The sequence below is a fragment of the Neoarius graeffei genome, chromosome 15 (assembly GCF_027579695.1).
Source record: "Neoarius graeffei isolate fNeoGra1 chromosome 15, fNeoGra1.pri, whole genome shotgun sequence".
Taxonomy (NCBI): Eukaryota; Metazoa; Chordata; class Actinopteri; order Siluriformes; family Ariidae; genus Neoarius; species Neoarius graeffei.
The window spans coordinates 8,002,804-8,030,562 of record NC_083583.1 but is presented as its reverse complement, the minus strand read 5'-3'; the positions used below and the strand labels follow the sequence as shown (position 1 = coordinate 8,030,562).

Sequence of the window (27,759 nt, the reverse complement as noted above, 5' to 3'; positions counted from 1 at the left end):
GTTCATACGGTTGTATCCGGTGTGACGGTTGAAGTCGGAGCCCTGAGGTAACTGTGTTAGCGACGGTGATACAGACGTCGGTTTGGGATAAGAAAGCGACGGGTGTCGGAGTGTGAACCGGAGCTAGCCGAGCGAGACAGCGAGCCTAGCCAGGTAGCATGGGGGAAGAAATGGAGAGCAAGTCGGTGAACACAAATACGACGCCGGAAGATGAGAATCATCTACCTGCGGATGTGAGATGTTATACGCGCGCGGAGGTTCAAGCTCATAACACGAGCAAAGACGCATGGCTGATTATCCACGACCAAGTTTACGATATTACGAGTTTCCTCGAAGAGGTGAGAGGAGTTCGTGTTAAAGTCTGCGGTTGGTTGTATTTGTTAGCTAACACACTAACAGTACGAAGTATTCTGCGCTATAGCGTTACTTTAGCATGCTAACTATAGTTAGCCTGTTAAAGTAACATACTACTATATGCATGTTACTATAGTAGAGGCGCGCGCGACCAGGCCTCGCGCTCTACCTGCTCGACTAATAACGCGTTATGAACTGCAGCTATAACTGATTATAGCACTTTCTCTAAAGCCCATGTGCGTAATGACCTAATGACATGTTAATGCATTCAGAAGGCATATGTGAATTGGTATTGCAGTGTATAGCAACGTTCATAACACGTCATAGCAGTTCAGAACACATTAGCACAGCACCAGTCCCAGGTAACCTCAACACCAGTTTCCTTTGTGCATTGCACATTATATTTAGTAAGAAAGTGTGTTTTAAAACTGATTTTAAACATTTTCATTTCTGAGTGGAATTATTACTTATGTTCCTGTCTTGTTATAAGCGCGTTATAACCACTTGAGTTGTATAGGGAGGGAAAGTAATCTCATCGCCCCCTACTGGATGCGTTCCAACCTCTATGGCAAAATGAATGGGAATATCTTTTCAAAAAATTACATTTCGGGTTAGGGCCTCTGCATGCTCTTGCGACAAGGCTTTCGCAGATAGCTTTTCGCAGACAGTTGTAATTTATCGTTGAGCGGGGAGTAAAGGCCAATTTATGCTGACAACCCAGTCCTCGCAGACGGTGTCGCAGACAGTGTCTGCGTAGCCCCCCCACCTTCGCAGACGCTCTGCGCGCACCTCCCAAAAATTGTGACCACCGCAGAAGCCTCGCAGACAGCGCCGCAGACAAGAGGGCTCTGATTGGTCCGCTGTACACGCACTTCCGCTTCTCTACTTTCCCGGTTTGGTTTGTTTTCACGACCGGCATTTTTAAAAACACGAGCGAAGATGGAGCAGCATGAAGAGCGGTTGATTGAGGAAGTACGTACATCTATACGACTCCAGTTCTAGTCATTATAAAAAAAAAAAAAAGTTCTAGTCATTATAAGTAACCGGAGGATAAACACTCCACTAACCACACCCACCAACTACTCCTAGCGACTTCGCGCCCCCTTGCGTTGTGCCGGTGAATAACATCGCGCACGCCTATTATCCCCGCTCAACAATAAATTACAACTGTCTGCGAAAAGCTATCTGCGAAAGCCTTGTCGCACGAGCATGCAGAGGCCTTAATAGGCGTGCGCGATGTTATTCACCGCCACAACGCAAGGGGGCGCGAAGTCGTGAAATCGCTAGGAGTAGTTGGTGGGTGTGGTTAGTGGAGTGTTTATCCTCCGGTTACTTATAATGACTAGAACTGAAGTCGTATAGATGTACGTACTTCCTCACTTCCTTGATCAACCGCTCTTCGTGCTGCTCCATCTTCGCTCGTGTTTTTAAAAATGGCAGTCGTGAAAACAAACCAAACTGAGAAAATACGGAAGCGGAAGTGCGTGTACAGCGGATGTAGAGTGGACCAATCAGAGCCCTTTTGTCTGCGACGCTGTCTGCGAGGCTTTTGCGGTGGTCACAATTTTTGGGAGGTGCGCGCAGAGCGTCTGCGAAGGTGGGGGGGCTGCGCAGATGCCATCTGCGACGCCATCTGCGAGGACTGCGTTGTCAGCATAAATTGGCCTTTACACTTCAAAGTTAAGACAATGGCTTCCATATGTTGTGCATGTCGGGCAGCTCTGTCAATCCTGGTGATCATACTTCATTTTTTCCACCGATTTGAATTGTTTTTAATGTTTTTTAATAAGCTGATCAAAGACTACACGGAACCGATGTCGCGTATGTGATGTCACCAAAAGTCTAGCGCCTTTCCAGATCTGTAGCAGGTAGCAGTCGGCAAGTAGCCGATATCAACATGCCGATTTGTATAGCGTGGTTGGCGGAGTATTTCTGTACCAATAAGAAATGCTACAGATCAGGGCATGTAGCCAACTGCCGCTATTCATGGGGAGAGCTGTCAGCACTCGTAAGGGCTAGTATGAAGAACAAAACTTATCAAGCCTACCGCTGACGTAATATGAGCGACTCTTACCCCTTTTCCACCAAATCAGTTCCAGGGCTGGTTCGGGGCCAGTGCTGGTTCACAACTCGTTCAACTTGCGAGCCAGCTGAGAACCAGTTTGCTTTTCCATAGCTTGTGGTGCTAAGGGGAGCCACGTCAGTTACGTCGCTGTATGTGTCAGTTACGTCGCTGCGTTTGCATAAATCTTGGCGTGAATATCGAAGCAACAACAGCACGGAGAAGAAGCAGCAGCAGCAACAACAATAATGGATGACTTCACGTTTGTACAGCTGCTGCTTCTCATCGCTTAAAAATGGCGACCTTTCGCGGTCTTGCGATTGTTGTTGGTCTTAACAACTCCCCCCTCCCCAGCTGACGTAAGCGGTTCTTTCCTCTGGCCCAGCAAAGAGCTCGTGCTAGCCTGGAACCGGTTTTTCTGGCCCCAGAGCCAGTTCTTTGTCAGTGGAAACAGAAAACCTGGTTCCAAACTAAGCACTGGCCCCGAACCAGCCCTGGAACTGCTTTGGTGGAAAAGGGGCATCTGACTAGACAGTTTGGTTGTAGTTAGTTTCTGACGGGTTAGGCGCAATTTTGATCTTTTAAAAGACAGCGAAATTTCACCTGATACTTTCACAGTTAGTAGATAATCCCAACATATACAACATATTTTTTGGGGGTGTACAAGTTCCACGTCATAACTTCGTGGGATTTTTTTAAAAATCTGGTCTATGGGATTTTCGGCTCTCGGCTTAGGAACGCTACCACTAGGATCGCTGTGTTTCACTTTCCCTCCCTATTTGTGAGCTTTTAAGTGTAGTGAAACATACTGTAACTTTTTCATGCATACAACATTATAGAAATAATACACTCCGATTTTAATTACATTTTTCTTAAAATCATACATTAACGTAACAGGTAAGTAAGTAAAATTAAAATGGTAAAATGTAAATATTATGAAGTGGTATAAAGATCATAAAATGGCATGAAAAACATCATATTTAAATGATGGGGGGAGGGAGTCATGAAATGGCTTCAAAATTCATAACACGTTGTAAAAATGTCCAATAGTAATAATGTAAATACAAGTAAAATGAAAATTAGGCATGTAATGCTTGTCCAGTTCATGATTTGATTTGAAAATTCATGAAATTTTCTGACAAAGAATGCAACATTTAATTTCCTATTCTTTATCTCTGTCTATATAAATAAAAATGAGAGAGAGAGAGGATATTACACGATGGCATGACGATACCAAGTTTATCTTTGAGTTGCGAATGTGTCTGGGAGCGTTCGCCAAACTAGAGCGTGACGTAATATTGCGCATGCGCATAAAATTGGTTGGGAAGAACCATTCACAATAGCTGACAAAGTTGCATCATCACCTAGTTTTCGTGGTGATTTATCGCAGTATGCAAGTTCGTTGCCAACTGATGCTAAGCAAAGATATGAAGCAAAGCTTCTGTACAACAGTGGCACCAAAGTTTTGCCTGATCTTTACGCAGTTATGGACAAATGGGACCCAAATCCAAGCACCTGACCTGACCTTCGGCGATATCTACCTGTATGTGATTGACACGCCTTCAATATACACAAAAGAATCAATGAAAGCCTACAAGTCTCTTGATGCATACAAGTGTTATTCAGTTTTTTTATTGAGATACTCATTTATATTTTCTTTTTGTGCCTAATAATAAAAAAACAGATTAAACAGGCACAATATAATCTTTGAAACATAAGTGTTGCTTCACACGCACACACCAAAGATATACAGTACAGTACTAAACTTAAGCAAGTTCTACATTTAGAATGCACAAGCAGTGTTTTAAATCCAGGCTATGCTATTTATCTTCAAATACATATCATGAAAAGTTCGATCAGTCTTCTAATGTCAAATATTTATACTGCAAAAAGTACATAAATTTGCAACGAGTGCATTTGCGGAAATCGTACTCGTGTACTGCATACAAATCAGTTGTTCGTGCGTTTTTACCAGGGCTTTGAACCAGAATTTTTTTCCTATTGGTTCGTTCCGAACAGAAACGGAATTTTAACGTTTCCGGTTTTGGGTTCCACCATTAAATAGACGTTCCCGAACCGGTTAGAACAAAAAAATTTAGTTCCCGGAACGGTTAATTACGTTCCCTGTCAGCTGTTTAACAAATAGCTATAAAATTATGTCTCTGTCTCATCCAGCTTAAGCCAAATGTAGGCTAATTCTATTACAACCTTCATTAAATAAGACAAGAAATAATTCAAAACAATTATTATTTCAAATGTTGGCGATTTGGATTCTCAGTACGTCTTCCCATCTACACAAACAGAAAAAGTGCCAAAAATGAAAGATAATTCATTTAGTGTGTTACCAAAGGCTAGTCAGGCCCTATAGAGGGCTACCGCATGACGTCACCGTGCCGCGAGATTTTGTTAGGCGCCATATTGGAAGACCAAGTACACATCTATGCAAGTACACACATACATAAAACAAACTACACCTGAAATGTAGCCAGGGCCGGTTCTGCCCTAATCTGGACCCGGGTGCAACATCGCGCAAACCCCCCCCCAAAAAAAACAGTCTAAATCAGGACAACCATCACATAACTATAAACATTTTATATCAACTATTTTAACTAAATGGGCTATAATAAATAAGCCTGCAGGCAGCCACGGCGGGCTGCCTCAGAAAAGTAACCATTCAATGACACAACTGAAAGCCTGCAGCCACGGCGGGCTGCCTTAAAAAGTAACCATTTGTCCTACCTTAAAACTCGTTTTGCATTTTCTGCCTCCTTTTTTGTATTTTCGACCCTCCGTTTATTTTCTTTCCTTTTCTGAAAACCCGATTTGTGTCCAGACATTTTGTTCTGCTACCAACGAACTAACTCGTCAGGTCTCGTCTCTCGAGCCCGCGATGATTCCCGTGGGAAGGGCAACAATTGATACATTTTTACAAACAGCCAATAGGGAGGTTGCAACGTTCAGGCTCTTCTTTGCTCAGACACTCAGTAATGCACTTACTCACTTATCATCACGTGGAGACATGATAGTAGTCCACCTTCCCGCTCTCTCCATTCAATCAGCGAACGTCACACAGGAAGTGAACCCCAGCGGGTCATAGAAACTTGTGCAGGAGAAGAATGACTTTTTTATTTGTAGGCTACAGAAACTTTGAGGAACGAAATAAAAACCGGTATTAACCGGTTACCATTATTTTTAATAAGTGTTTCTGTTCCGGAACATAAAAAATAATAAAGTTTCTGGTTTCGTTTCTTTTCCATGTGAAATAGAAAAAGTTCCCAGTTTTCGTTTTTGTTCGTTGAACCGGTTCAAAGCCCTGGTTTTTACTCATCTTTTGGTTGATACAGTGGGGCAAAAAAGTATTTAGTCACCAATTGTGCAAGTTCTCCCACTTAAAAAGATGAGAGGCCTGTAATTTTCATCATAGGTATACCTCAACGATGTGGGACAAAATGAGAAAAAAAAATCCAGAAAATCACATTGTCTGTCTGATTTTTAAAGAATTTATTTGCAAATTATGGTGGAAAATAAGTACCGTATTTTCCGGACTATACGTCGCTCCGGAGTTTAAGTCGCATCAGCCAAAAAATGCATTATGAAGATGAAAAAAACATAAACGTCGCACCGGACTACAAGTCGCACTTTTTTGAAGGGTTATTCTATCCATAGAATCTGTGATTCTAACTGATAAGCGGCGCGTGGTTACTGCGCGACTGCATTGTTTATTTAATAAACGAACAGCTGAGCAGTGATAACGTGCCCTTTGCCCTGTAAGTAGCCTAGTCTGATTATTTTAAATATCTACTACTATCTTTAATACTATCACTATCATTATTACTAATAGCCTATATTATTATTATAACTAATATTAGTAGCCTATTACTGATGCATTAATCAGTTTGCTTTTAGAATATTTTTACCGGTAGGGCTTATTATCGCCCCATGGCTCTTTCATCTTTGTTATTAAAGCTGTAGTCATCATCTAGGAGTGTCATTCTTTATTTTTGTCGAATTTTATTTCATCAAATCAGAGGCCAAGTAGGCTATAGGTATATCATCTCCAAAGACAGGTACGGTAGTAAAAACAACTGTCTAGTGGAAAAAAAAAAAAAACTCAGAGAAAAAAAACAGGCAGAAAGTGCGCCTGCCAGTTAACATCATATCAGATAAAATCATTAAACGTTATTCAGACCATGAACACCATAACATCAGAGACGAAGTATAAAGTTCATCTTGGAAGGAGAGTTATTTTTAAAAATGCAAAACAAAATCATTTTATAATAGCCCAGAGAAAAACTGGCTGAATATGTACCGTAACATCATGATGGAACAAGATCTGTAACCTCCGTTGTCGGATCCGGCAGCTATTTTCATTTCATTCGGTGTTCCGGCAGCTATTTAAATGGATCAGATCAACTCCGTGACCATCACAAAGGGAAAAAAAATCAAACAATAAATGAAATAAGTAAATAAAAATTTTAGTGTTCAGTTTTGATTTTGATATCTGTTGTTGTTTTCTCTCCTATGACATCCACAAAATCTTTGCGAGGGGGGGACATGGGGTGTATACTTCCGCTCAATAGAACACCGGGTTTTTTGTAGCCGTTAACTTGCGCTGTGGAAAAAATGGCAAAAAAACAAGAAAGCTTACTAAAATTTTTAAAATGAATTCTCCAACTTGTTTTGTAAACCCTTTATTTCTTAACTATTACTTGAATTGATTGCACTTATGTTTGCTGGCACTGCTTTTAATGAGCAGGAGAAAAACAGGGAGGGCTCGGAAAATAACCGCAGGTCAGAATCGAACCCGGGTCCCCGGATTTATGGCATGGCGCCTTACCCACCTGAGCCACGAAGTCCCGCTTGCACTGCTTTTAAATACCCTACTTAAATCCTTAAAATGAGTCATTTAACTCATGTCTTGTGTGATCTGATCTCCAATAGTGAAATAAACCGGTTGTGATATGAGTACAGTCTGTTATATTTTAGAAGATAAATTTAATATATAATTTAATATATAGCCTAATAAAAAATATTTTATAACATATCACGACATATTACTGTCTGTAACTGTTTGTCACTAAAGCGTTTTCTAAGATCATAACGTCTGATATTATTATTTTTTTTTACACACACAATAAGCGCGTGTGCGTAAAGTTACAGTAAACTACCCCCCGCCTTTTTTTTTTTGAGTCGCCGGACCCACCCACCTCCTGCGTTCCGGGACCTCCCACTTCACAAGTTAAGCACTGCCTAAAATCATTACATAACTTATTTAAATAACTATAGGCCTATCATTAATAATAAAACACAGGTCAATCAAGTTTATCAAGCTGACGATTTCACTCCAAATCAGCAAATCCATTGAATTCCTCATCCTCGGTGTCGCTTCTGAACAACCCTGCCAACTCCAGCGGCAGTCGAAGCGCCGTTTCCTCTTCTTCTGCGTGGCTGTCGTCAGACTCGGCATCAGCTCCAGTTATTCCGCGGTGAAAAAAAAAACATATATACGTCGCACCGGAGTATAAGTCGCATGGCCAGCCGAATCATGAAAAAAAGTGCGACTTATAGTCCGAAAAATACGGTATTTGGTCAATAACAAAAGTTCATCTCAATACTTTGTTATATACCCTTTGTTGGCAATGACAGAGGTCAAACGTTTTCTGTAAGTCTTCAGAAGGTTTTCACACACTGTTGCTGGTATTTTGGCCCATTCCTCCATGCAGATCTCCTCTAGAGCAGTGATGTTTTGGGGCTGTCGCTGGGCAACACGGACTTTCAACTCCCTCCAAAGATTTTCTATGGGGTTGAGATCTGGAGACTGGCTAGGCCACTCCAGGACCTTGAAATGCTTCTTACGAAGCCACTCCTTCGTTGCCCGGGCGGTGTGTTTGGGATCATTGTCATGCTGAAAGACGCAGCCACGTTTCATCTTCAATGCCCTTGCTGATGGAAGGAGGTTTTCACTCAAAATCTCACGATACATGGCCCCATTCATTCTTTCCTTTACACGGATCAGTTGTCCTGAAGATAAAAGTTGGCCTATCGAGGTTTTTCAAACTTGGCTGTTGAGCTCTGCTGGTTTTAGCCTGGAGATCCATGGAGAGTTAAAATGCGTCTTCTACCTGCCATTAAAATCCTCGTCAGTCTTAGGACTCTGTGGATTATTATTGCTGCCTGCGACCCCTGCACTGCGTCGCATCTCATGATGGATTTATTGTACTCTACTGCTGAACTGTTGAATCTCAACTCATCCTCCGTCTACCGGCTGGTGTCCACAAACTATGCGTCATGTTGGGCATCGCTTGTCAGCAGCCCTGGTATGTGCACCGGGGCTGCCGTCGTAAATTCATCAAGCATTCCTCTCAAATTGACGGCGCCATCCCCAGCCTCCTCTCCTCTCGCTCGTCAACTAGGCAACGTGTAGAGGCTGGCATAAATCTCATTCTGCTGCAGTCGCCCTCTACTGCTACTCAAGCGGCCCCCCCCCCATCAAAACACGCTGCTCAAGTGATGGAATGAACTTGGCGAATCTTCGCCCATTAAGCTTTTATGGGACAATCTTGTCTAAACAGACATTGCAGCCACCACTGGTTAAATTTGCTCTAATACAGTAAATGCTAGGTTTGTAGCAAATAAGACCTTCATCTTCAATTATTTTATTACATCCCGAAAGCTGGACTTTCTTTTTATAACTGAAACATGGCTTAGGGTTGGTGATTTGTCCTCCTTTGTTGAATTATGTCCTCCCCACTGTGGCTTTTTAAACTCTCCCAGGGTTTCAGGTCGTGGTGGTGGTCTGGCAACAGTGCTTAATAAGTTGTACAAGTGTAGGTTTCTTCCCATTCAAACTTGCTCTGCTCTTGAAGTTCAGCTGTTACTGGTTAATGCACACTCCCCAATTTTATGTGTTCTGGTGTATAGACCCTTTTCAGTCACGTGACCTTCGTAAACGCGACCACCATTTTGGACATGTAGCGGACTTTGGCTCGAATTGGTTTGAATGCGAGGAAGGCGACAAACGGAGAACATACAAGAAAAAGGAGCGAGATGCAGAAAACACCTTCGCTATCCAGCGACGTAGGGCATTTACAGGGCGAGCAGAGGGAGAAATAACAACGGTAATGACACATTAGCAACGCCGTACAGAAATAACGGTTTATGGCACAGACCCTTTCGGTTCTCGCTCATCTAGCTGCTACAATGACTGCTTAGACTGCAACAATAATACCTAACACACATTTAAGTATCCGTCGTAAAGACGTGAAACTCATCGAGTGACAAGTGTGTTCATTGATAAGCTAACACAATCTAAAAGTAGACATACCATCACACTGCCCTGGCGCTGTGTACAGTTTACCTTCTATGGCTTGTGCACTCGCTATTTGCCATTACTTTCTCCAACCCAGTGTTACAGATTACAGGGAACGGCCTGGATTTAAGAGACAAATACATGCTCCTATTGTTTTGAACACTTATTTGTAGGCAGTGCTTAATTTGTAAAGTGGGAGGTCCCGGAGCGCAGAGGATTAGCGGCTCCGGTGCGGAAAAAAAGGGGGCGGGGCGCTGCGCTTCTGGGCATGTTTTGTAATAACACTGCAAATTAAGTTCATCTGCAGATTTTTTGTGGATGTCGTTTCATGAGAGAAATCACCAACAAGGTATATATCAAAATCAGACATTAACACTAAATAAACTTGCATTTTTTTATTTAATTATTTGGGTTGGTTTTTTTTTTTTTGTTACATAGTCAAAAGAGGTGTCGGATCACCGAATCCAGTGTAAATAGCTGTCGGAGCCAACGCCCGAGGTTCCGGAGCGCGCTCCGGCTTGCTCCCCCTCAAATTAAGCGCTGTTTGTAGGACACTGCCTCTGATCTGTCCTACAGTCTACCAACAGCAAAGAAACACAACGCTAGCTAATGTCGTTAGCTAATAGCTACCACAGAAGAACAAAGAGGTTACAATGGGTTATTTTAGCCTATTTGGTTACACACTCGCCGCCACAGAATGTTAACAGCAATGTAATGCCTTTTCTGGCTAATTTTATTCGTCTTACCTCCAACAAAGTGGTCACTACACAAGCGCTGGTATGCCGAGGGCTGCCAATCTGTTAATTTTTTTTTAATGGCCGCTATCCATCTTCTCCGTCGGGATCCGATAAAATGATAACCCTTGCCTTGTGTGTTGATGGTTACTACATCCAGGTGCACAACAATATAGTGGCATGATGGAAGTCTTGCTGAAAATAAACACTTTTTTTGCTGCCGTTCCTCAATGCTGACTGTGGTAAACTACTGGTAGTACATGTCCAAAATGGCGGCTGCGTTTGTTGTGACGTCACGTGAAAAGGGTCCATAGATCCCCTAAAGCCAGTAGCAGTTTTTTTACAAGATTTTTCTGACCTCCTGTTCTTTATGGCTTCTTGCTCCAAGAATTTACTGATTTGGGGAGATTTCAGCATTCATATTTGCTGTCCCACCAAGCTGATGGTAAATGAATTTTTAAATCTGATTGATTCCTTCAATCTAACTCGGTCAGTTTCTGGCCCCACACATCTGAGAGGTCACACACTGGACCTGGTCCTGTCACTGGGTCTTTGTATTGCAAATGTTGGTATCACGAACACTGCTGTGTCCGACCATTTCTCTTTTATTTTTTTTTTTTGAAAAATATTTTTATTAAATTTTCTCAAAACGCACTGAACTGCTCAGACATGACAGAAGAAAAAAAACAGCAGAATGTGGGCATGTGGGTACTGTAGCGGCCAAAGTAGAATTCATATAGACGTGAATTACAATTTATGTTAAAAGGTATAAATATTTCATTTGAGTGTGTAATTTCATATAAGTAATTTATTTCATGATTAAAATGATGAATAACATGTGGCAAGGTTAGAATAATTAGAATTAGAAGAATTAGAATTCATATGTGAAGAATTAGAACTGTCTCACGCTTCTCAAGAATTAGAATTCATTCAGCCTGGGTGCGATTTGCTGGGGGGGATGGTGGGGATCATCCCCCCCCTCTGGTTTTTATCTCTGCTGAAAAAAAATCCTCGGGGACAACCCCGTCAATAAAACAAACAAACCAAAAAAAAAAAGTTGATATGACAGGCATGTTGTGACACAGTTTTCTATTGTCTACATTGCACTCACTTTCAAAATGACCCGAAGTGGCAGCTTTGATGTTCACGAACGTCCCCAGCAAATAGATACATTGTAGATAATAACAATATCTTTGCGTTCTATACAGGGATGCAAACAGCGCGCCTTTTGGCGGATGCCGCCTTTTTCACGGCCGATTTTTTTTTTTTTTTTTATTTTTTTTTTAGGGGGGACGTTGGAGTGTCTGATTATAATTTCAAAGTAAATTCTGTATTAAAATTACTAAATAAGCAAATCTGTTACAGTCCATGAAACAGGAAGTATAAGGATGAGAAAAAAAAACAGTTTAAATTGGAAAGCTGCGCACAATGTGAACTGCGCCATCAGAGCAAACTGTTCATTTAGTATTCATGTATTTTAGTGATTTTCGAGTCACTGTCCATTTAATCCGGAGGGAGAGAAACATCACAGCAACGCGACAAGCAATGCGAACTTTGTTGTGTGTTAGTGTTCGTGTATTTAGTCAGAGAGATAGGAAGATGAATTTACTATCTCTGGTTTAGTGTTCGTTTTCATTTAGTGTTATTCATTTGATATCATCTGATGTTACTGAGCTGTTAGCCTATTGTTACCTTAATTTTGTGACGTTTCATGATTAAAAAAAAAAAACATCCCTCCTTCTGGTTTTTTGACAAATCGCACCCTGCATTCAGCTATATAAGAACGGTCTCGCATTTCTCAGGGAGATCTCGAGAAGCCGTAGAAGCGAACAGTTTTTCTTACCTGACTCTCTGCATCTTAGAACCTTTGTAATTGTTAAACCAAGGATTAAAGTTCAACTTTCAAAACGTTTCAAGTGGATTTATTACCAGGCACATGGACATTGAGAGTGGAAACAGTTACTTTGGGACAGAGACTTCGTCAGTGTAAGCTATAGCACTTTTCTCAAGGTCTCACTGCAAACAAGCCTCTACAGGTACAGTAAATAGAAAATAAGTATGAAAATAAAAATAAATGACAGTGGGCACAGTCTCCATCCAGCCCCCTCCCTTTCAATCTCCTGCAGCAAGACAGGGCGGTATCCAAATAGGAATCAATACGGAGCATACAAACATAGCAAGGCTACAAGGTGCTTGTTAGATAGCGAGCACTTAAAACAAAGTCACAGAGACAGGCTAGATTGATCTGGGAAATCCACGAAGCAAGGAAGATGACAGCGTGGGCCCAATATGCTGCAAATAAGGGTCCCAAACCTTATAGAAAGCATCTATTTTGGAGTGAAGCATGCACGTGATGTATTCACTAGGACTGCAGTCCATAACAATGTTGTGCCATGATTTTTTTTTTTTTTTTTTTGGTTGGAGCAACATTCTTGATCCAGAAAAGCAGAATGTTCTTTCTAGCAGCAAAGGTCAATATATTGAAAAGTCTCCTGTGTTTACTGTCAGTGATCCGACCATCTGGGAGACCAAGTACCATGCACAGAGGGTCCATCCGTATTGGGACACCAAAGATAGCAGTCAGTTCAATCACGATACTAGACCAATACTTTTGTAACTTCACACATGACCAGAAGCAGTGAGCATAACTACCAGTCTCAGAATTGCATTTCCAACAAAGCAGGGAAATATTAGCGTCCATTTTGTTCTTGACAACAGGTATTATATGCGTGCGATGTACAATTCTGAACTGTATGGATTTAGTGCAGTTACAAACAGAAATGTTCATGGCCTGAGACCAGACTTCCTGCCAGTCAGCATCATCTATAGCAACACCTAGATCTTTCTCCCAAGCTAGCTTGATGGTTTGTGAGGTAAGAGGAGAATTAGAGTTCAGAGCTCTGTAAAAAACAGTAATGCATTTCTTATTAATCTGTAGAGACAGGGCTTTCTCTACACAAGAAGTGGTGTTATTAGTCATTTAAGGTGGTGTCTTTAACTGTGAAATCTCTAGTTTGTAAATATCTGTAGGTCACCTTTATCGAATAAACCAAATGGCTGTTGCAACTGCTGAAAAGATAGTAAAATCTGGGCTTTAAATAGATCACCTATTTTCTTCAGGCCTTGGGTGCTCCACACTTTAAAGCCCTGGTCCTTACAGCCTGGCAGGAAGTCCGGGTTATCAAGAATGGGAGTGAGAAGAGATGATAAATGAGCCCGGCCTTCTATAGAGCGAATGGATCTCCAGGCTCTGATAGTACTGAGACTAATAGGATTAGAGCAGTGTTTTTTAACAGATTCAGGATTATTCAAAAACAATAAATTCAACAAAGGACACTTCGACTGAGAGGACTCTATCATGTCAAATCAAGGCTGAATCACAATTGTGCCAGCTTGCAATCACCCGCAGGTGTGATGCCAGTTGGTAAAATCTAAGATTTGGTACATCTAACCCTCCATCACAACCTGCCATTTGAAGTTTTGTCATCTTGAGACGAGGCTTCCTTTTGCTCCAAATGAAGGAGCTTAGCCAGCCTTCAAGCACCTTAATAACCTTGTTGGATAATAGGATGGGGATCATTTGCAGTGGGTATAGCAGTCTGGACAGGACGTTCATTTTTATAAGAGCAACCCTACCAAGCCAGGAAATAGGGAGAGGGGCCCAGCGGTCTAAGTCTGCCCTTATGGCATCCAAGCGGGGGGGGAGTTGGACTTAAATATCTGACCAAAAGTGGGTGTTACATGCACTCCTACAGTAAGTAAATGAAACCAGTGGGAGACCATTGGAACGGGAAGGGCTCAGCCATATCTGGAACATATGTTAACGACCCTAGGGGCATAGCCTCAGATTTTGCAATGTTAATTTTATATCCCGAAAAGACGCTGAATGACGAAATGACCTTAATCAGGCAGGGAACAGAAGTTTGGGGTTGCGATAAGTGTATCAAAATGTCATCTGCGTATAGAGTAATTCTGTGTTCCTTTTCACCAACGAAAATACCAGAAATTAAAGTGTTTTGCCTTACTGCTTGGGCCAGTGGCTCAATAGCAATATCAAAAGGCAGGGGGCTGAGAGGGTCGCCCTGCCTATTCCCATGGTGGAGAGGGAAGTTGTCAGATCTCAGTCCGTTAGTCAGAACCGCTGCTGTCGGAGAATTATACAGAACCCTAATCCAATTCACAAAATTATCGCCTAGGCCAAGTTCCTCCAGAGCGTAGAACAAATACGACCATTCGACCCGGTCGAACACCTTCTTGGCGTCGAGAGACAGCACGAGGGCCGGGTCCTTGCAGCTCTGGCTTAGTTGGATGATGTTAAGGAGCCTCCTCATATTATCACAGGAGTTCCGGCCCTTGACAAAACCAGTTTGGTCCTCCCTGACCGTATGAGGCAGAACCCTCTCTAGGCGTAAGGCCAAAATTTTGGAGAGCAGTTTTTGGTCAGAGTTAAGTAGGGCTATCGGCCTGTATGAGGTACAGCTATCCGAACGTTTTCCTTTTTTAAGGATAGGAGAAATGTTGGCTTCCCTAAGGGATTGAGGTAGGATCCCATTTTCAAATGAGTGATTGAGCATAGACAGCAGAGGGTCTAAAAGAATACCACTAAACTCCTTATAAAACTTGCATCCGAATTCATCTGGCCCTGGGGCCTTACCGGACGGCATAGATTTCAAAGCAAGTAACGCTTCCTCTCTAGTAATTGGGGCATTTAGTTGTAATTTTCTATCATCCGTAGCTTTGGGGAGTCTTAAGTCTGCAAAAAACTGACGCATAAGGGTCAGGGCACTGTCAGGCTGCTCGGAACTATATAGGTTGGAATAAAACAATGCAAAGTGTTTATTAAGGGTTCTGAAATCGAACGATCTCACACCATTTAGAGTCAGTAATAGAGATTATATTTTGAGACTCTGCCCTCTTTTTGACAAGATTAGCAAGATATCTTCCAGGTTTATCCCCAAACTCATAGTTTCTGCCTGGCAAATTTAAGGGACTGTTCAAAGTCCAGAATCAGAAAAGTATTTAATGCAGCACGTGCGGATAACAGTTCCTTAAGCAAATCAGGACTCGGACTAGATATATGATTTTTCTCCAATTCAGCTAGTCGAGATTCGAGAAGTTTACGCTGTTCATTCTTCACACGTCTTTTGGATGCAACAAAAGACATAATCAGTCCACGAGAGTATATTTTACACGTCTCCCAGAGGACAGAGGGATTATCTGTGGATGGTGAGTTGATAGAATAAAAAATCTTAAATTCTGAAGTAAAGTAGGAGATAAACTTATCTTTGAGGAGATAAGGCTGAAATCTCCAGCACCGTGACAGTGCCCTGTCCTCAGCGAGAGAGTATACCAAATAAAGGGGGGCATGGTCTGATAACACAATGTTGCCTATAGAACATGATAAAGCAAGAGACATTTTTGAGGAGGGGATAAAAATGTAATCAATTCTGGTATAGCTTTTATGTGGGGACGAAAAAAGTGAACTCTGAATCAGTAGAGTGAAGCTGCCTCCACACTTCAGAATATTCAATATCGTGACACATATTAGTGAGCGCCCTCGCTTGTTTAGAGGGGGGAGAAATGTCAAATGGAAGTTTGTCAAGAGAGGGATTAAGCTGACAATTGAAATCTCCCCCCACAAAAGACTCCCCTGAGGCCCGATCCATAAAAACCGCAAAGGCCTTGGAGAGAAAATCAGGGGAATAGGCTGGGGGACAATATAGATTCATAAATATTACTTCTTTTCCTGTGAGTATTCCTTTAACAATTATATACCAGCCCTGGCTGTCTTTAACGCAATCAAGAGACCTAAATGCCAACTTTTTACTAATCAAAATGGCTACGCCCCCACTGAAAGAAGAATATGAAGTAGCAAAGACCTGACCCACCCAACTCCTTTGCAGTTTAGCATTATCCTTGTCCTCCAGGTGAGTCTCCTGGAGGAACGCAATAGAAACATCTTCCTTATTCAAAAATGATAATACTGCCGTCCTCTTGGCAGGTTTTTGGAGGCCACGGATGTTCCAAGAACAGATCTTAATATTATATAAATCAGACATGGTCATAAGATGCTATTTGCCATAAGGGCAGGATAAAAAAAGTCAGAGCCGTTTACACCTACACTCACCCTGTATATGCATCCCATGACCCACATCATCAGATACATAGGACAGTTACATTTAACAGGAATGGAAAAAGCCACAATGATACCCCACATAAATCTTACACATAAGTCATGTCCTGAGCTAAACACATGAACTACACTAAACAAGCATAACAAATCTACAACAGAGAAGAACAAACTGAGGGTCTTTCCCCAAATAAACAGGGACTGTTCACCATACAAGCACCTTTCAAACTCACCATGAGTGAACTGACTGCATATGATGAATAGCGTGCCAAAAAACGAAAAAAGTCCTCCCTATGGGAATGAACAAAATAAGGTAGAAACAAAATATTCACGTTACGAGCAGCCGCACCACTCGGTTAGGAAATGTTCAATATGTTCAAAATGTTGAGAGTGTTCAAGAGTAAGCGACGTCTAGAACACGGAGCCTGACATACCGGTCTGAGTGGGAAAACCACGTCTGTTACAGAAAGTGTCCCAAACCAGACAAACGGAGCTCCGTGCTCCGCAAAGTTATCATCCAGGCAGAGCGTCAATGAAAGTGCAAACCTCCTCCGGGGTGGAAAACCTCTTTTTGGAGCCTCCGTGTGTCACCTGTAGAGTAGCCGGGAACAGCATAGCATATGGCATCCCTCGCTCTTGCAGCCGCTGTTTCACCGCATCGTATGCCTTGCATTTCTTCATCACTGTCGAAGAAAAATCGCTGTAGAAAGAGACCCTGGATCTATTGTAGATTAAGCCACCGTCCTGGCTTGCCCTGCGTGCCGCTTCCATGACCCTCTGTTTGTCTCTGAACCCGTGGAATCATAACAGCAGCGACCTGGGCCTCCTGTTCGGGTCCGGTTTCGGTGCGAGGGTGCGGTGGGCTCTCTCCAGCTTTATGTGGCCGGCCTTTGGGGTCATCTTTAGGACGCGGGGTAGCCATGACTCGAAAAACTCTACTGGCTGCCCAGTCTCCGTATCCTCCGTCAAGCCGATGACTCGAATGTTTGGGCGCCTACTATAGTTTTGGGCCATGTCCAAACTCTCCGTGAGGGCGCTAACCTGCTTTTCCAGCTCCACAATCCTCGGCTCTTGTGCTGCAGCGGAGTTCTCAACCGCCAGCAATCTAGCCTCTGCTTCATCTAGCCGCTTGCTAGGGCCTGGAGCTCCGTAGCATGCTTGTGGATGGTCTCGGCCAGAGGGCTAAGTTTTTCATCAATAACTTTAATAATGTTGGAAGTCCTTATGCTCAAGGATTTGGCAAGGGCAGGGTCAAGCCCATCTGCGGTTACAAATTCGGCCTGGTTGCCATCTTGTGTGTCGTCGCCGGGCTCGGACGGGACATCTTTTTTGTCTTTATTTCCTCTGGTTCTTCCCATCTTGTTGAAAGACTGTGGCCAAAAGTTTTCCAAGGACATAACAGGCTATGTTCATGACAAAAATGGCTTATAGCGCCTGGTTGTTGTCAGGATAATGAAAAAATTAGCACCGAGTGGCATGGAGCTCTGGCAAAAGTGTCTACTCAGGTCACTGCCATCACATGACCCCTGTCCGACCATTTCTTGATAGAGTTTGAGTCTTGGTGGCCCTCCCTCCCACTTCCCTCTCCTCAATCCTATCACCTTGCCCGTTCCATTAACTCTGCCACAGCCTCACATTTTTTTGACCTCTTTGAGCTCACTTTCTCCTTTCATCCTCCTGATCCTTTTTCCTGTACCGACATAGAAGAACTGGTTTCTCTTTTTAATCGGTCCTGCTCCTATACCTTGGATCAGATAGCCCCCTTAAAATTAAAACGGCCCAAGACCAAGATCACCACACTCTGGCTAAATGACTCCACTTGTGCTCTCCGTCGAGCCTGTAGAAGGGCAGAGCGAAAGTGGAAACAAAAACTCCAAGTCTCCTTTGAAATCTTCCAACAGCATTTAAAGCTTTATCAGCTCTCTGTTAAGGAAGCAAAGGCTGATTATTTTGCTCAGTTGATCAGCACCCAGGCTCACAGGCCTAGGGTACTTTTTAAAACAATAAATTCATTCCTTAACCCTGCTGTAAACCCTGCTGACACATCAATTACCTGTGAGGAATTTTTAGAATTCTTCATTGAAAAAATTGACAAAATCAGATTTAATATTTCACCTGTAAACTCTGCTCTACCAGAGACTCTTGAGCCAGTCAGCCCCTTTCAGCTGTTCTCTCTGGTATCCTCCTCTCAGCTGTCTGATATAGTGTCTCATTTGAAGCCTTCCTTTTGCCCTTCTGACATCATGCCCAAGGGTTTCGACTCTTCAAGGAAGTTTTTTAGTACACTCTGCCCCATTATACTAGCTATTGTAAACTGCTCCCTATCTAATGGTATTCTCCCCTCTAGCTTTAAGCATGCAGTAGTCTAGCCTCTGTTAAAAAAGCCCAGTCTGGACCCCAGTGACCCCAAAAATTTTAGACCCATCTCTAAACTACCATGTTTCTCTAAGATTTTAGAAAAAGTGGTTTTCCAGCAGCTTTCCTCCCACCTAAACAACTTTTAACATTTTGGATAAATTTCAGTCAGGTTTCAGAGCCCTTCACAGCACAGTCTGCCTTACTTAAAGTGCTGATGACACGTTTTTGACATCTTTGGCGGTGTTTTATAACATAAAAAGTAATTCCCGATGAGCCATATATTAATTCACGAAGGCGCCTATTTTACAAGTTATGATAAACGCGGCTATTTGGGCAAATTTGACAGGGCTGCAGCACCCAGGAGACGAAGGAGGAGGAGGAGCTATATGACATCAGCGAAAGAACCTTCCTCCTAACTTACCAGTTTGTTGTTGATGCGACAGGTGTTCAGTTTATCATTATTAGTATTTTTATTTTATATATTGTGTGTTGCCAGATACTGCTGAAGTTTTACAGCCCAAAATATGTTCAAAACCCACCAAAATGCACTTGAAACCACCCAACTGGGCAGGAAACCTCCCAATCTGGCAACACTGCCAGTATTCCGGAGGGGGTCTACTAGTAGCTATGCCGGATCCAAAGACAGTCCTCCTGTCAGAACATGTGTTGTGAAATGACATAAGATAAAGGTACGTAGAGCTATAGATTCTACATGATAATCATAAATGTAATCATAAAGTCGGCGTGATATCAGTCATGTATTTGCTTGTGAAAGCTTGCGGCTTTCATGTAACTGCCGCCTAGCAACGAGAGGCAAAGGGTAAAGAGGGTAGGCTATCATAGATTCTATTCGGAAGAGATCAACGCAATTCTAGACTCCCAGAAGAGGAAGAGCTAGCACTAGAGTTCACCGGCGTTTTCATGCGCCATTTCTATTGAGTAGAACCAGAGTAGAACAGCCAGTGAACCGCAGCGTGTTCTTCCGCTGACGTTACAACATGGCTGCGAGCCACGGACCCAGTTTTCTTGCGCTGTGCAATTAAAAGTTGGATATTGGAAGTTGGAAGCGCAACAACAGCTTCTTTTCACGTAATTATAACAGAAATCTAACATGTTTGCCATGTTGTATAGTTTATTTAAGAAATTGCATAGAGTCATGTTTGTGTCATCAGCCCTTTAAAGTGCATAATGACATCTTGCTCGCCATAGACTCTGGTTCATGTGCCATCTTTGTGCTGCATTTGACACTATAGACCAATATTCTGTTGGCGTGCCTACATGACAAAGTAGGACTGCAAGGCCCAGTCCTGAACTGGTTTAGGTCCTATTTGGAGGATAGAACCTTTTTGTGTTAAAGTAGGCAGCCAGTCTTCCTCCACTGCTGCAAGTAAATATGGTGTCTCCCAAGGATCCATTCTAGGCCTCCTGCTCTTCTCCCTTTACATGCTGCCCCTGGGCTCTATCCTCGAGAAGCATAACATTCAATATCACTGCTACGCCGATGATACACAGCTCTACCTGCCCTTCACTCCAAATTGCACTTCCACCCTCAACAAACTGTTTAGCTGTCTTGAGGATATTAAATCTTGGACGGCACACAACTTTTTGCAACTTAATCAGGCCTAGAAATTCATATATTTTTTCACCAGCCAGCCGGACTAGTTACCTTCCATAGTAACTAGCCAAACAGAAAATCAACTAGCCAAAATTTGTTCATGTATGAATTTTACTTCTGTCAAAAATAATGCAAAAGAGAGTAGTTATCATTGTTCATGACTAATGTGCATTTATTTCAAGACCCGGGTATTTTGATACTGTTGTTAAATACATAAATGAGAACAACACGGAGCACCATAATATAATATCAACAAATAATAATGTATTGGAAAACTTGGCAACTTGGTGTATGAGTATTGAAAACAAATATACGTACTATCATGACTAATGGAGTACTTGCATGTGACGTGACAGACGCCATCTTGTCGGTCAAATGCCATATTTCCACCTTCTACTTCTGCGTCTACTTCTACCTTTTCTTCTGGAAAACCCTACTATATACAATTCTACTACAACGGCTGCGGCTACAAGCTCTCCCTACCTGTGCACGGTTCTTATGTTTTTTGTGTGTATTTTTGCGTGTTGTTCGTCTGTACCGGACTTCAATATCCACTACAACCGTATGGACTTACCGGACATTGGTTTCCAGCAGAAAATGACGGTTTGTAGCGATTTCCATCGCATGCACAACATTCCGGACGAGGGAAAAAAAAAACATTCCGGACGAGATAGCGAGACCAGCGGGGTCTCCGTGGATTGTTATCGGAAGCAAAGCGAAGGAGGCAGCGCCGGGAGCGGAAGCAAAAGCGAGGCTGCAGGCAGAGCCGGCCTGTTGACTAAGCTCAGAAAACAGCCACTCAAATCTCCACTGCTAAGCCTCTATCTCTCCAACGCCAGATCCATGGTAAACAAAACGGAGGATTTGGAATTACAGCTGGAATTACCTTATTCTATTCTATTCTATAATCGGCTGGTCAGTGCAGTACTAGTAATACTTAAGTGACTTACCCATCCAATGAGGATTATTTTCTTGTTTACAAGATGCCACATCTGAGTCGCTGACAGATCCTGAATTTCTGTAAAGATAACTGTGCAGAGATTTATAAGCACGCAGTGCTTCACCACTGAACAGCGAGGGAAAGTTGATGAGGTAATTATACACGTCCGGGTATTCCGCTGGCAGTTCCATATCAACTGACACGGTCGTGAAAACTCCGTCCGGAAAGCCATAAGGGTCACTAATCTGTAGGTCGTTTATTTTAGACATATATCTAGTTATCTGTTCATTAGAAAAATGAGCCGTGTAGTCCGTCGGTTGAAATTGATCCATTCTGTACACGAGTGCAGCAGTATTCAGCTGTGTTGTTGCCCGACAAGATGGCGTCTGTGTACTTTCCGGTCACGTGACTGCAAGATCTCTATAGCACCCGAAATATGTCCAACATGCTTTCTGTATTTAACCATTTATGAGAGAGAAAGCATTAGGAGCTTCATATTGACTAGGAATCGACTTGAAAAAAATTAATTATTCCATAAAAATCGTATTGCAGCCAAGGCCTACCCTGCTCCCACGTTTGCTTATAAGTCCTTTGTTGTTTCGCCTTCTCGTACGCTTTATCGGTGGCCTTTTTCTCCTCTTCAGACCGAGGTCGCTTTGTCCCCGTCTCTGGCGGTTTCTGTACACCTTTCAGAAAATTCCACATCGCAACGTAGCTTTGGCAGATGTAGCTGTAAACAACAAAAAAAAACACACGTGTTTAAATGGGCGATAATGTGGCCACATCTATTGAATTTGATAACGTGATGTGGCAGCGGGGGCGTGGCCAAGCATCAGTCTGTGAATGGAGGGCGGAGTCAGGGAAGGTAAGTGGTGGAATCATTGCACCTGATGGGGATTAACCTGTGTTTGTGTGTCTTCCCCAGTGACTGCGTCCTTTAAAAGGAGAGGAGAGCAGAGAAAGGGAGCTCTCTCTCCCCAACCAGAACACACGTGTGTGTGCGCACGCGCGCGGCTGGGAAGTGATAAAAGGCTAAAAAGCTAGCAATAAATAGTTCATTGAGAACTCAGTTCTGGCCTGCCGTGCTTCTGTGCTCCACCCACCTGGTCCAATACTACACATGATTACCGCGATATTCAACGAGATGCGTTATATGCATGCACAGTAGTGAAAAAACTGACAGCCTGATTCCTACACGATATATTCGTACCGAACTATCTTCGGTAGTTTCCGTCCTGCCGATAAACACATCGATTAACACAGACACGGCACACGCTTAATATGTGGCGGCTTTAGTTGACGGTGTGTCTGAATCTTCGCTTCATATATATTTTTTATTTTCAACTAGCCAGCCGGGCTGGCTAGTGACAGGAATTACCCGCCAAATGACAAATTAAGTCGCCTCGAGCGACCGGACCACCGCGAATTTCGAGCCCTGTTAATGAAAACAAAACTGAAATCATTCTGTTTGGCTCCTCCTCCTCTGTCTCTAGCCTTGGTAATGCACTTGGTCCTCACAAATCTACATAGCGTAGTTAGAAATCTGGACGTTCTACTAGACAGCTCCTTAAATTTCAACAAGCAAGTCAGTATCATGGTTAAAGGCAGCTTCTATAAATTAAGAACCATAGCCAAGCTGAAACCCATTCTATCCCCAACAGACCTTGAAAAAGTCATCCATGCATTCATCTCCCGTTTAGACTACTGTAATTCCCTGTACATAGGTATGTCAATCAAATCTCAACAAGCTCCAGCTTGTACAGAATGCTGCTGCCAGGCTCCTTACCAACACAAAAAAGAGGGAACACATTACGCTGATTTTAGCTCCGCTCCACTGGCTTCCAGTTAAATTCAGAATTGAGTTTAAAATTTTACTTTTTGTTTTTAAAGCCCTGAATGGTTTAGCCCCACCATACATTTCTGAATTTCTGCTCCCACACTCTGCACTCGGGTCACAAAATCAATCACTCCTTACCGTCCCACGTTCACGCCTCAAAACCCGTGGTGACCGAGCTTTTTCTGTAGCTGCTCCAAAGCTTTGGAATACCCTCCCTCCACACATCAAATCCTCCCCTACAATTACTTCTTTTAAATCCAATCTTAAGACCCATTTTTTTCTCACTTGTTTTTAATTCAGCCTGACGTCTGGTTTTGTTTTATTTTATTTACTTATTTTTGTTGTTGTGCCACCAGTAACCACACATAATCTTGTGTAGATGTATGGTCTTATTGCCCATGTTAAGACTCCTTAGCTAACTTTTTTGTGAAGCACTTTGGCTCAACCCCTGTTTTTAAATGTGCTATATAAATAATGCCGCTTTTCCACTACAAACGCGGCTGAGCCGTGCCGTGCTGAGCGGGGCTGTTGGAGTTGCATTTCGACTACAACCGCGCTGAACCGTGCTGGCTGGAAGTGGGTGGACACATTGGGTGGAGTTAGCGAACGTGGGTGGACGTCATGTGATGTCGTTAAGCGGCGCAAACAGTGACATCAGTGAGCTTTTAAGCGGTAGTCTCACGACCCGGATAGTAAACAATAAACATGGAGGACATGGAGTCGTTAGTGTTGCTGGTCTTGGTGCTGTGGCTTGTTGTCACCGACAACGCCAACAGATACTGGCAAGAGCGTATAGATGAGGCGAGGCGCATAAGGCTTCAGAAATTCTCGTAATTCGTAATTCTTCTTCTTCCGGGTTTGCGGTGTTGACAGATCCCAGCGTGCTCGTGGGGCGTGTGTGGGCATGTGAGGACACGCCTCCTCACCAATCAGTGCACAGGGGAGTGTCTGCTCACGCCCCCAGCCTCACTCGGCTCGCTTTGGCTCGCTTCAGCCCCACTCCAAAACGGTGCGAGTTTTAGGGGCTAAGCAGGGCTGAAGCGAGCCGAGTCGTGCTGTTTTTTGGTAGTCGAAACGCGAGCCGTGTCAGGCTGAAGTGAGCTGAAAAAGGGTAGTGGAAAAGGGCCATAAATGACTTGACTTGACACACACACACACACACACACACCTGCCACATACCACCTGCTACATACCATTACTTTTTCAACTAAGTAATCCAAGTTGAAAAAGAGGATTAACGTGATATCAGCTGAGTCTGAGCGAGTTTTTATTTCAAACGTCTTTCTTTCACAGCATCCGGGAGGTGAAGAAGTTCTCCTGGAGCAAGTGGGTTCGGACGCAACAGAGAGCTTCGAGGACGTTGGCCATTCCACAGATGCCAGGGAGATGCTCCATCAGTACTACATCGGGGAGCTGCACGAGGTAGTGACCAAAAAATATTCATAAATTTTCTAACATGCTTCAATTTAAACAGCGCTTTTGGTGAGAACAGAAAAATGGATCGATTGTGATCTGATCCGTGTGGTAATTCTGCTGTTTTTATTGTAGGATGACAGAAAGAAAGAATCTGAAAAGGTAAGGAAACGCGGCGCACCGTCCAGCCGTTCTCACCCCGATCTTTGTCTGCTGTATCGGACGCTACAGGTGGGGTATAAAAGTGTTGGGCTCTGTTCCAGTCCTGTTTAGTGGACCTGGGGTAGTCGGATATGATGTGTTAAATAGAAACAGTCCTTTTATTTCTTTTATGTACGTAGTCGTTTTATTTCTCGGGAATGTTGATGTTTTACATGTCGGTCTTTCTTTCTCTAGGAAGTTTATATCACAACTTCAAAAGAGTCCAGGTGAGAGATTCTCTGTCTCCGTCTGCATCTTTCTTTCTGTTCCTCTCTGTGACTGACTCTGTCTTCTGTTGGTTTTTTTTGCCTCTGTCTCTCACGCACACATTTTCTCTTACCATCACTTTTCCACTAGCTCTCTCACTGTCTGTCTCTCATTATCACTCTCTGTCACATGATCTCATTTCTTTTTGTCTCTCTGTCTATTTCTTGGTCTCAGTCTCTGTCTCCCTCCTGTCTGTCTCTATCTCTTTCTCTCGCACTTTCTGTCAACTTATGTCTCTTGCTTTGTCTGTCTGTTTCCCACTCTCTCTTTCACTGTGTTTCTCTATCTCTCACACACACTCTCTCTCTGTCCTGTCTCTTGCTTTCTGTCTATCACGTCTCTCTCCTGCATACATTCTCTTGCTATCACATTCTTTCTGTCTCTCTCTTTCTGTCTCTTGCTGTTGCATTCCCTGTATTTTATTCTCTCGATCTCACTGTCTTGATCACTCACTCTCACACACTCTCACTCTCTCTCTCTCTCTCTCTCATATGATCACAATACACACACACTCCTCTCTCTCTCATATGATCACAATACACACACACTCCTCTCTCTCTCATATGATCACAATACACACACACTCCTCTCTCTCTCATATGATCACAATACACACACACACACACACTCCTCTCTCTCCCTCCCCCATCATGATCTCTCTCTTGCGCGCTCTGTCTCTCTCTCTCTCTCTCTCTCTCTGTGTTGTGATCCCTCTCTCCCTCCCCATGATCTCTCTCTCATATGATCACAATACTATCTCTGTTGTGATCTCTCTTTCTCTCTCATGATCTCACACACTCTCCTGTCTGTCACACACACATGCGCGTTCTCTCTCTCTCTCTCTCTCTCTCTCTGTCTCTCTTTTATTTATATATATATATATATATATATATATATATATATATATATATTAGGGCTGTAACAATATGCGTATCGAAATCGCGATACGCAGAGCCACGATCCGTATCGCGATACAAGAAGGCAGAATCGCGGTACACCCTTTCAAACTTCTCCTCAGCCCAAAAACAGAGGCGCTTCCAAACTTCAATTTATGAATACTTTACTTTTTATTTAAATTACATTTTAAACTTACTTAAATTACTTTTATTTTTTTTATATCTATTAAGTCGTTTTTTCGCCGACCTGCGACAATCTTCTGCGAGTCACGCAACGTCCACACTTGCCACTGGCAGAGCATTCATTTCTTTTAAGCGGTCGCCATTCTGGTTGCGACGCGGGGAGCGAATCTGTAAACAAGCAGCTCATTGGCTGGCTAGGTGTGCCACAAGCCAATCACAATCACTTGACCGGAAAGGCATGCAGTGTTGCCAGATTGGGCAGGTTTAGGTGCTTTTTGGCTGGTTTTGAACATATTTTGGGGTGGAAAACGTTAGCAATATCTGGCAACACTGAAGGCATGTCTGCTTGGGCGGAAGCCTTCTGCGGCAGTTACATTTTGACACGCGAGCAATGTTTCACCATAAAAATTCCGTAATTTCCATCTGTTTTCCGCGATCACAGAAAATCATTGGCCCTGTGAGAGTGAGACAGTGAGAGAGCCACCCCCCCAAAAAAAAATCTTAACGGATTTAAACGATTTGGAAAAATGACTTTTTCAGAACCGAAAAAAACAGAGCTTCCGGCTCAACAGTATTATTTTGAGAAATAAAACAATCTTTGGATATACATTTGTTCATTTTTGCATACATATTACTCATTCTCTGCAGTGGTCTGAATTATTTGTTATTAAATAGTTAATGTAAGTAAGTAAATGTTAATAAGTCAAATTTACTACTTTAAAAAAACATTTAAAAAAAATCATGGGCGTATCGAATCGTGGGTCAAAAATCGAATCGTGAGTTGGGTGTATCGTTACAGCCCTTTTATTTATATATATATATATATGTGTGTGTGTGTGTGTGTGTGTGTGTGTGTATGTATATATATATATATATATATATATATATATCACTTTCTCACTCTGTTGCTATTCCTCTCTTTCATACACTGTCTTTCTCTCTTGCTATCTCTCTCCCACACTTTCTCTATGTCTGTCACTTTTGTCTTGTCTTGCTTTCTGTCTTTCTCACATCTTACTTTTTTCTTCCCTTTTTCAGTTCTTGGAATATCTGGCTGATTCCTGCCGTAGCAGTCGCTGTTGTAGGCTTCATGTATCGTTATTACATGTTCGAGCGCACATCGTCTTGAGCACAACTCTGCAGCTCCTGGATTCCCGAAACCGTCTCAGCGCTGCACTTACCACAGCAAGATTACATAATGGTACCTGACACTCAGATCGGTTTTGGATCAGGATCCAGGCCAGCACAACCTTTTTTTTTTTTTTTTTTTCTCTCTCTTCATCCAGAGGCCTTGGACTTTTCTCTCTCTGATCCCACACACGTGCACTCACACTGTCTGACCATCACTGACCTTCTCATGCCAGCGAGTTTACCAGGAACATGACAAATCTCAGAATTACACTTTGTCTTGTGGTTTTTCCCTTTCCCCTTACTTTCAGTTTCCTCTTTGTCTGTATGCA

The 27,759-nt window shown here is 42.8% G+C and overlaps 1 protein-coding gene across 1 annotated transcript; it reads left to right on the top strand.

Moving 5' to 3' along the window:
* The first annotated feature begins 29 nt into the window (after nucleotides 1-29).
* On the top strand, nucleotides 30-27,698 carry LOC132899138 (cytochrome b5). The gene is made up of 5 exons (XM_060940813.1): nucleotides 30-338; nucleotides 24,633-24,761; nucleotides 24,888-24,914; nucleotides 25,149-25,180; nucleotides 27,338-27,698. The coding sequence occupies exons 1-5, from the start codon at nucleotides 159-161 to the stop codon at nucleotides 27,426-27,428; spliced, it is 459 nt and encodes a 152-aa protein (XP_060796796.1). The 5' UTR covers nucleotides 30-158; the 3' UTR covers nucleotides 27,429-27,698.
* Nucleotides 27,699-27,759: the final 61 nt, after the last annotated feature.